The sequence below is a fragment of the Pithys albifrons genome, chromosome 24 (assembly GCF_047495875.1).
Source record: "Pithys albifrons albifrons isolate INPA30051 chromosome 24, PitAlb_v1, whole genome shotgun sequence".
Lineage (NCBI taxonomy): Eukaryota > Metazoa > Chordata > Aves > Passeriformes > Thamnophilidae > Pithys > Pithys albifrons.
Genome location: NC_092481.1, coordinates 3,744,879 through 3,755,004, shown reverse-complemented (window position 1 = coordinate 3,755,004; position 10,126 = coordinate 3,744,879). Strand labels below are relative to the sequence as shown.

Genomic DNA, 10,126 nt, shown 5'->3' with positions numbered 1-10,126 from the left:
TTTCCCGCAGGAGAAATTCCCCCAAAAGTCCCGAGCGTCCCAAGGGCGGGGACAGCTCCGGCCGGCTGCGGGTTGACCTGTTGCCTGTGCCTTGGCCCCGCCCCTGCGTTGCCATTGGCTCGGTGAGTGTCTGATGGTCACGCCCCCGCGTTTCCATTGGTGGAGACAGTCCGGGGGGCGTGTCTTTCGCGCTATGTACCCGCGTGGTCCGGGGGTGTCCGGCGGTCCCTGGGGGTGTCCGGCGGTGTCCGAGGGGTCTCCCGCCCGGTTCCTCCGCCCATCCCCGCCGCGATGCTCGTGGCCGGCTCGCCCTGTGCCCCCGCAAGGCTGGAGGACCACCGGGGCTGCGTGTCCCGGCGGGGCGGCCAGGTAAGGAGGTGCCCCCGGGGGGACACACGGGGGACAGCCTGGCCCGGAGGGGCTGGGGGTGTCCCCTGGCCGTGGCTGTTGTCCCTTTCCTCTCTGCCTGGGGACACCTCCCACCGCCGGCCGGCTGCGGGGAGGGGACGAGCCGCGGAACCAGCCAGGATGCAGGAGGCTGGAAGTTGTTGAGGGGCATGGTGGGTGCTGGGAGCACCCCTGGGATCCTTAGGGGGCTGGACAGGGAGATTTTGGTGTGGCCGATCCCTCCAGGAGGTGGGATGTGTGGGGAGCCGGGCAGAGCCTGCAGGCGTGGCCAGGGACAAAGGGAAACTGAGGCACGGGCGGTGATGGGATGTGCCCGTGGGGTTTGGCAGGAGGATGGGGCGCTCCAGGGGCTCCTGCTCTGCTCGTGCGGCCGCTTCCAGGCTGGTTTTATGGGATCTCTGATGTTCACACTACCCCAGACATCCTGGAAAGGTCTGGCACCGTCCAGTGTGGAAAACTGGGGTCCTCGGGTGTCCGTGGAGCTTTGCAGGACCTCCCTGACCCCCCCAGGCAACCAGAGCGTTCTGCAATGTCAGTCCACCAACATCCTGAGTGTCCTGAAAAGTTGGGAGTTGCCTCTGTGTGCAAGACTTGTTTTCCCCTTTCAAAAAAAAATTGCATTTTTTTCCTCTTGTTCCTGCGTTTCCTTCCCCCGACTTTCCCCACGGACAGCGGGATTGCTCTGCAGCTGGGGAGGGTTGGTGGCACTGCTCCTGCCCCAAAGGAACATCCTCCTTCCCGTTTTTTGGTTAGGAGAGGCACATCCCCTCTGCTGGGCGCTGGGATGGCGTTTGTTTAACCTCACTTTGCCAGGGATGGTTTTCCCACACCTGACTATGCACTGGCACCAGTGTGGGGAGGGGGGTTTAGTGCTCAGCACACCCATCCTCCCACTCCTGGGGGATTTATCTCCTTCTCCTGGAGCCCCCCTGCCCGCCCTGTGCCAGCTGGAGCCTGGCAGCAGGTTGTGTGCCTGGGGCAGGTCATGGAGGTGCCTCAGTTTCCCCTCAGTCTGACAGGACAAGAGGAAACAGCCTCAAAGGTTCAGGTTGGATATTGGGGAAAATTTCTCCATGGAAAGGGTTGTGCAGCCCTGGCACAGCTGCCCATGGAAGTGGTGGGATCACCATCTCTGGAGGGATTTAGAAGTTGTGTGGGTGTGGCACTTGGGGGACATGGGTTAGTGGTGGCCTTGGCAGTGCTGGGGTGATGGTTGGACTCCATGATCTTGGGGGGCTTTTGCAACCTGAACTATTCCATCCTGTGATTCTCCACTCATGGAAGCAGGAGGGGACACCTTCTCCAGAGGCAGCACAGTGAGGGTCAAACTACGGCACTCCCGGGACTGTTTAATGCAGAAAACACAGGGGACCTTCAAAGGTCACCCTGAGCTGTCACCGAAGAGCCTCGGGCTCCTCCTGACTGGGTTGGAATTCCAGCCGGCTGGAACGCTGCTGTCTGTCCCATGGATTTGTCTTGCCGGGGTCTCGCTGTTGCTGTCCCTTCCCAGGGATCTCGCTCGTTGTCCCCAAACCCTGAGTCAGCACGGAGCCAGCTCGGCGCAGGAACCCGATCCCGCTGTGCCCCTGGAGAGCTGCCCTGGTGACTCAGGGCGGGAGCATCCCATGGGAGCCGTGGGATGTGGGCACTCCTGGCTTTGCCATGGCTGGATCCCGGTGCTGTGTCCCTCTGCCCGGCTCGTGGGCAGTGACAGCTGCTGCCTGTCCCCCCCTGCCATCCCACACCCCTTCCCTGCTCCAGGGAGAGGGCCAGGCTGTGCCTGCCACCTCCAGAGGGATTTGGATCATCCCTCTCTGTGGGTCATAGAATCATAGAATCGATTGGGTTGGAAAAGACCTCCAAGATCATCAAGTCCAACCCTTGGTCTGTGGAAGCAGGTTGGCCAGTTCACCCAGTTCATGATGCTCTGTCTGGGGGCTCCTGCTTGTGGCACTGCCCTCGTGTACACCCTGACTGGAGGAGGGAAATAGGTGTTTGGAGAAAATATGGCATGGAAAAGTTGCTTTTGCCTGGGGAGACAGGGGAGGTGGAGCCTTGGGGAGCCAGAAAGGATCTAAACCCTGTGGAAAACCCCTGTAAGGGGAGCTTATTTCTGGATTAACTGCATTAAGGGATTTGGGACGTGGGGACAAAAATCGTGATGTGTAGTGGCATTTTGTGCCCGGGGTGACAAAACTCATGATGTGTAGTGGCATTTTGTGCCCGAGGCGGGGTCAGTGGGACCCCTGGGCACCGTCTTAGTGCTGATTGCCACCATAGTGGACTCCCCACAGCCCGTTTTTCCCTCTGTTTTCCCATGGAAGGGATAAAACCCAGCCCGGGGGGGCGGTGTCACCGCCGTCCTGTCCCGGTGTGTCACACGCAGCTCCGGGAGAGGAGCAACATCCCTGCCCGGTTTCATCAGGCACTGCTGGCCTGACGTAACGCTTGTGGGGGCGATGGCCACTGGCCCGAGCGGGGTGGCTGCCTGAGTCACCCCTTCCGGTGACACTCGGTGGCTCTGGTGAGTCCAGGCTGCTCCTTCCTCACCAGGAAACACGGATCAAGGTCCCCCGGGAGCTGGCGAAGAGTCCCAGCGCCTTCATCCCCCTGGGAGAGGTAAGAGCCTTGGGGATGGTCTGGGGGCAGAGGGGGCTCCTCCATCCCTCCCTGCCCTGGGTGGGGGGACAGGGAGGATTCCCACCCCCACCCCAATTTTTAGTGGGAAGAATGGGATGGAGAAGGGTCATCCCTGGGAGTATCGCCACGGCAGTGCCAGGGGGACGTTTTGGAGGATTGTGGTGTCACCCTGGTGTTTCCTGCCCCCAGTTCCTGCTCTGCCCGTGCCTCAGTTTCCTCCCTGTGTTTTCCTCCTGTGTTGCCAAGGCCCTGCCCCCCTAAAAAAAACTCTGCCCTGAAATCCCTGGGGCACCCTCAGCCCTATCTGAGCTCCCACCGTGGCTGTCCCAGATGGTCCCTCCTCGGGCAGAGATATCGCCGTGTGTCGTCACCAGGCTGGGGGGGCTGAGCCCCATCTCCTCCCCTGAGCTCCTGTGCCCAAATAAACAACCCAACCCACGGGCTGAGCCACTCGGGATCCAGCATGGAGACCCCTGGACGCTCCCAGTCCCCTGGGAATGGCAGTGCAGAGATGGGCACTGGGAGCCCCCGGCGGTGCCCATTCCGGAGGCCAGGCAGTTCCAGCGGGGTGAGGATCTGCTGCAATGGGATGGGTGCTCCTGGGTGCTGCTTGTTTTGGGAGGTCTCCCTTTGGATTGTGGTGGTGGAAGGAGTGGGGGGCTGCAGCTCACACCCCTTCATTCCCTGCTCTTGGCATCCCACAGATCCCGCGGGAAGGAGCGAAGAGCAGCCTCCGCCGGCTCCTCCTCGAGGCCTTCGGGTGGTCAGGGAGGGTGGACCACGTCGCCATGGTCATGGGGCTGCACCCCGAGTACCTCAGCAGCTTCTGGAAGACCCAGTACCTGCTGCTGCGCATGGACGGGCCCCTGCCCTACCACAAACGCCACTACATCGCCATCATGGTGAGGAGGGGGAGCCTGGGGGCTGGGGGGGGGGGGTCCCAGCACTGCTGTCTGGGGGGCAGGAAGGGAGTTGGGACCCCAAAGATGAGCTCTTCTCTGGTTTGGGGTCCTCGGGGTTAGGTGGGGTCCCAGCACTGCTGCAGGAAGGGGTTTGGGATCCCACAGATGAATCCCCCCTGATCTTGGGTCCTAAAGGCTTGTAAGCCCCTTTAAGGTTGGTGCTCACCCAGGATACCCCAACAGTCTCCCTCCAGAGCCCCTAGGGACTGGCATTGATGGTGGGGGCAGACCCCTTGTCTAGACTCATATCCCCAGGGAAAACCCTCCAGGAGCACTGGGGAGGGAATGTGCCCCTGCCTTGGCTTCGCAGTTGGGGGTCCCCGGCTGGTCCTGGGGGCTGACTCCCGGCTCTCCCACAGGCAGCAGCCCGGCACCAGTGCTCCTACCTGGTGGGATTGCACATGGGGGAGTTCCTGCAGGTGGGGGGCAACCCAGCGTGGCTGCAGGGCCTGCACTGTGCCCCCCAAAAACTCCGTAACCTCAACGAGATCAACAAGCTGCTGGCGCACCGGCCCTGGCTCGTCACCAAGGAGCACATCGAGGTGAGAGCTGGTGCTGCTGGCACAGATCACCCCCAAAACACACTGCTGGGGGGGCTTGACCCCGGGGGCCACACCCCTGCTGGCACCCACCCACCCACCCGGGTTTAACCCTTTCAAGGGGAGTCAGTGGGGTGGAACCCCAATGTGTCTCAGGCGGGGGCACTTCCCAAACACACTCCTGTGTCCCTGCCCGTGGCTTGCCCAGCTCTGGGCTGTGGTGGGGGGTCTCTCCAACCCTCTATGTGCCTTGCAGGCTCTGCTGAAGCCAGGGGAGGACAGCTGGTCGCTGGCAGAGCTGGTGCAGGCCCTGGTGCTCCTCACCCACTACCACTCGCTCGCCTCCTTCATCTTCGGCTGCGGCATCAAGCCTGAGGAGGACCAGGATGGGGGGAATGACCAGGATGGGGGAAATGGCTGCTGGACCCCCTCCCCACACAGTGGCAGCAGCCCTGCCTCTGAGGACAGCATGGGGGGCTCTGGGGTAAGGGGGGCTTTGCTTTGCAGGGACTGGGGGGGTGGTGGATGCTTTATGGGGCTTCCCCTGGGAATCACAGAGTGGTTTGGGTTGGGAGGGACCTGAAAGATCACCCAGTGCCACCCCCTGCCATGGGCAGGGGCACCTTCCACCAGCCCAGGTTGCTCCAAGCCCTGTCCAACCCAGCCTTGGTCATTTCCAGGGATGGGACAGCCACAGCTTCTCTGGGCACCCTGTGCCAGGGCCTGCCCACCCTCACCAGGAGAAATTTCTTCCCAACATCCCATCTAACCCTCTGGCAGTGGGAGGCCATTCCCTGTGTCCTGTCTCTCCATCCCTTGTCCAAAGTCCCTCCCCAGCTCTCCTGGAGCCTCTTTAGGCCCTGGAAGGGGCTCTCAGGTCTCCCTGGACCTTTCTCTTCTCCAGGTGAGCCCCCCCCAGCTCTCCAGCCTGTCTCCATAGTCGAGGTGCTCCAGCCTCTGGAATATCTCTGTGGCCTTTTACTGGGAACAGCAGATGCTTTAGGGCTGTGCAGTGGCCTCCTCATTCTCTGCAGGGCTTCCCCTGCCTCATAGTCCCAGGGATGGGAGCTGCTGGAATCTGGGCAGGACAAACCCAGAAGCAAATGCTCTTTCCAGCAGCCCCGAGGCTGCTCTGAGTGCCAGCAGAGCTGGGCCCCTCTGCTCAACCAGGGGGAAGGGTTAACCCTGCCCTGTGCTCCTCCAGGGCAAGGATGCCATGCAGGAGGTGGAGATGCTCATGGAGAAGATGAAGCTGCTGCAGGAAAACCAGCTGGAGGAGGAGGGTGTCACACAGGAGGAAATGGAGACACGCTTCGAGCTGGAGAAGACAGAGAATTTGCTGGTCCCTCCCTCAGGTGAGGAGGTGCTGGCTGGGGAGAGGGTAGAGCCAGAATCTGCTCAGAGTGGAGCAGGCTGAGCCCCCCAGGGCAGGGCTGGCTCTGTCTGGGGTCACTCCAACCTCATGGCCCCTGTGGTGGTGCCTTGCAGATATTTTGGACCCCTCCCTACAGTCCAACGTCCGCTGCTTCGTGGAGGACCCCGAGTTTGGCTACAAGGACTTCACACGGAGGGGGGAGCAGGCCCCCCCCACCTTCCGTGCCCAGGTGGGTGCTCAGAGGACAGGAGGGTGCTGGGGGGGTGGAGGGGCAGCTCCTGCTTGTCTTGGCATGGGGACAGTGGGGACATTCCCAGGATTGTGGATGCAGTGGGTGAAGGGCTGCAGCTGAGTAAGAGCTGGAGGGGAGACCCCACCTCATGTCCTGGCTTTGGAGGGACCTCCCTCTTCCCCAGCATCCCTTCCCCACCAGGATTACACGTGGGAGGACCATGGCTTCTCGCTGATCAACCGCCTGTACCCGGACGTGGGGCAGCTCCTGGACGAGAAGTTCCAGGTGGTTTATAACCTGACCTACAACACCATTGCCATGCACTGTGGGGTGGACACCTCCATGCTGCGCAGGGCCATCTGGAACTACGTCCACTGCGTCTTCGGCATCCGGTGAGACACCAAAACCTGCCTGGAATTTCTCCTCTGCTTTGGGAACAGCCCGGGAGTGGGTCCAGTGACTTGGTCTTTGTCAGATTGTTGGTTGGCTCAGGCAAAGTGATGCTGTTGTGGGGCTCGGCTGAGGGCCAGAAGGGCCTCATTTAGGGTGAAGTTCTTCAGTATAAGGGAGGTGCAAATTTTCTGTTATAAGGGAAGTGGCACAGGTTGCCCAGAGAGGTTGTGAACTCCCCATTCCTGGGTGTGTCCAAGGCCAGGTTGAATAGGGCTTGGAGCAACCTGGGATAGTGGAAGGTGTCCCTGCCCATGGCAGGGGGTGGGACTGGATGGGCTTTAAGATCCCTTCCAACACAACTATTCCCTGATTCTGTGAATGCACAAGGGCTGTGTGTGTGCAATAACCCACCCTCCCCTCTCCCCCAGCTACGACGACTACGACTATGGGGAGGTCAACCAGCTCCTGGAGCGCAACCTCAAGATCTACATCAAGACAGTGGCTTGTTACCCGGAGAAAACAACCAAGCAGATCTACACCCAGTTCTGGAGGCACTTCAAACACTCAGAGAAGGTGCTGCCCCAGCCCCTCCCCTGCTGGCAGGATGTTTAGGGGTGCTGGTGCCCCATCCCTGACCCCTCTCTCCCCACAGGTGCACATCAACCTGCTCCTGCTGGAGGCTCGAATGCAGGCGGCTCTGCTCTACGCCCTCAGGGCCGTCACCCGCTACATGACCTGACCTTCCTCTGCTCCCTCCTCCTCCTCCTCCTGCTCCACGGCTGGGGGAGAGCCCGGGGGGAGCTGCTTTGCAGTTCCAGTGAGCCTGGAATGTTATCTCCCTGCTTAAGGAAGCTGTGGAAGGAAAGTTGGGGCTTCCCTGATCGTTCTTCTTGGGAAGGGGATCCCTAAGAGGCTGGCAGAGCTGGGGAAACCCTGGAGTGGTGCCCTGGCAGAGCTGAGGGTGCTCCACTGCTCTGTGCCTTTTTGGGGTGAGCCCACATGAAGCCAAACTGGGGTGTCTGTGGGTGCAGTGCTGGTGTCACACCCCTGTGACACGTCCTGGTGCCAAGGCTGCCACCCCACAGGACTGTCCCCCCACAAGAGATGGCCAGAGGGCTTCATTCCTGTATTTTGGGGTCTTGTCATGCTGGGAGACGCAGCTGCTGGTGGGGGGGCTGCCCTGGCACCCCCTGCCCACCTTTCTGCCTCATCCCCTGTGATTTGGAGTGTGAAGTGCCTTTAACTTGGGTGCCAGGGCAGGAGCAGGGGGAGGGTAGAAGTGCCCGTGGTATGTTTTAGACCTTCTTGCACCCTTTCCCACCTGCTGGCACTGCCTCAGCTTTAGGGGCTGGGGAGGGGGAGCTGTGCTGGCACACAGGGCCCCCCTGCTGTGAAGGGCATGGGGTGCCCGTGGCTTTATCCAGATGTGCCAGAGCATTCCCAGGGGCGCAGGTCGCTTTGGGAAAACTCCAGTTTGGAGCAGGATCCAGGGCCAGCAGCACCACCACCCTTGCTTTGGCTGTTGAATCATAGTTCCAGTTAAGTTATTTCTATATATTTTTGGGTGTATTTACTTCTGACTGGGCATGGAAATGCCCCTGTGATTTTGCTACAGATGTTGTTGGAAAAAAATAAAGTTATTGGTTTTTTTATTCTTGCTCATTGTCCTTTTTCCCTTTCCTTTTGCTTAGCCCAGGGGCCGATCCTGCATGGGATGTGTGGGGTGGTCCTGCTGTTCTGGGGGTGTTTGGGAGCATCCCTGGGTTCTCCAAGGGGAAAATAAGGAGCCTCAGCATTCCCTATTTACCTGAGGGGGGTGGGTTTGACTTTCACTTGTGACTGTTCCCAACCCTTCCCGGCTGTAACAACCCCCTAGAAAGACAGGATTTGAGGCACAACACTCATCCCAGTGTGGGTGCTCCATGGGATGCTCTGATCCTGCTGCTGGGATGGAGCTGGGAGGGTGGAGCAGCACTGGGGATGCTCCAACCCCGTGATGTGCAGCCCAGCACTTATCAGGGCGTGGGCAGCAGCCCCTGGAAGCTGCTGATAAGATCCCTGAGGTGGGGCCACCCTGCAGACCAAGGAGGATCCCTGAGGAGTTGGATCCTGGCTCGGGGGGCTGCCCAGACCCTCTGAGCAGGGACATTGGGGGCAGCAGGGATGGAAGGGGGTCAGGGAGGGTTTTCTGTGGGGTTTATAGGGCAGAGCCTCTATTAGCACTGAGGGAAAGAGGTTTTGGGGCAGCTCAGGGGCACTGGGGAAACTGAGCTTTGGTTGTTGTGCCAAAGGTCCTGGTGGAGAGAACAGCAAACCTGCTCAAAAAAGTGCTGTATTTTTTAGGGAGTATTATTATTATTACCATTATTATTTAATAATATATATAATATATAATAGTATAGATACACACTAATATATAATAATTAATATAATAATATAATAATAACAATAACAATAATAATAAATAATAATAATAATAATAATAGGCTGTGCTGAATGAGCACTTAAAGGCTGAGGGAGCAGAAAGTGCTTTGGAAAATGGGCATTGCTGGGGCTGAGCTGCCCTCAGGGGCTGGAGATGAGGAGGAAGATCCATGCCCTGAGTGTTGGCAGCTTGTTGCCCTGTGGATGCAAGTGGATACCTGGATCCACTGCATGGGCAGGAGATGGAATGGCTCCGATTGGAAGGGACATTAAAGATCATCTTGTTCCAAACCCCTGCTATGGGAGGGGATAAATCCAGGCTGGAAAAAAAGCAGCTCTTCAAGGGCTCAAGGGACATGGGGGTTCAGCTCCAGGGGGTTTGGGTGGGCACAGGTCTGTGCCCCAGCTCTTCTCAGCGCCCATGGCTGGGGGCCATCAATTCCCTTTATTTCCCGTGGGATCACACACTTCCCAGCGGTGAGAGGCTGCCTGTGCCATGGGCACCTCAGGCTGCGATGGAGCTGAGCCCCAGTGCTCCCAGTGGAGCCACACAGGGAGCCCAGTGAGGGTTTTTTGGGGCAGTGGGTGGGAAGGAACTGGCCCCCAGTCGCTGCCTTAGCTCATGGGAACAGAATGTGTCCTGCCCATGGAGCCCAAAATATCCCCCGGCACCCTCCGTGCCCGGTGCCAACCCTTGCGCAACCCACCCCTTGGTGGGCACCTCGGGGGCCCTGCAGTGCCAGGAGCCATCCCCGAGGGCTGGGAGCCCCCAAAGGCCCCTCCAAAACGAGCTCCATCCCTGGGGACACAGTGGGAAAGCTTTGGCAGGATGGGGGGTCCGGGAGCTCCCCACCCTCCGCAGGTAAAAAGCTGTTTGCTTTGGATTCCAGGAAGCGATTTCAGGGGCTGGCACCGGGTCATTGACTCCCTGCCCTCGACGGGGATAAATCGGGCTTATCCCGGGGGAACTGCGGGCTCTGGGCACCTCAAATGGCTGCTGGAGGATTTTAGTCCTTGGGAAGCAGCCAGGGAAGGGCTGGGATCAGCCGCAGTTCAGGATGTGTCCCCGAGCTGCTGCCACCCGGGGTCGGGATGTCACCCCCACCCCCGGGTCCAGTCCTGGCTCTTGGGGGGGCTGAAAGCGGGTGGGTGG

At 59.8% G+C, this 10,126-nt stretch overlaps 1 protein-coding gene across 1 annotated transcript; it reads left to right on the top strand.

Moving 5' to 3' along the window:
• Positions 1–216: 216 nt before the first annotated feature.
• On the top strand, positions 217–8,207 carry SESN2 (sestrin 2). The gene is made up of 10 exons (XM_071576592.1): positions 217–369; positions 2,962–3,027; positions 3,753–3,950; positions 4,370–4,552; positions 4,806–5,033; positions 5,754–5,904; positions 6,038–6,153; positions 6,358–6,548; positions 6,978–7,122; positions 7,202–8,207. Exons 1-10 carry the CDS (start codon positions 292–294, stop codon positions 7,286–7,288), a joined length of 1,443 nt encoding a protein of 480 aa, XP_071432693.1. The 5' UTR covers positions 217–291; the 3' UTR covers positions 7,289–8,207.
• The last annotated feature ends 1,919 nt before the right edge of the window (positions 8,208–10,126 follow it).

Bases quoted from the DNA above. Each gene is read 5' to 3' on its own strand.
- SESN2 (XM_071576592.1), top strand. From the start codon at position 292: ATGCTCGTGGCCGGCTCGCCCTGTGCCCCCGCAAGGCTGGAGGACCAC. The intron at 3,951-4,369 runs GTGAGGAGGGGG...GCTCTCCCACAG, and splicing joins GCCACTACATCGCCATCATG to GCAGCAGCCCGGCACCAGTG. The intron at 5,034-5,753 runs GTAAGGGGGGCT...GTGCTCCTCCAG, and splicing joins ACAGCATGGGGGGCTCTGGG to GGCAAGGATGCCATGCAGGA.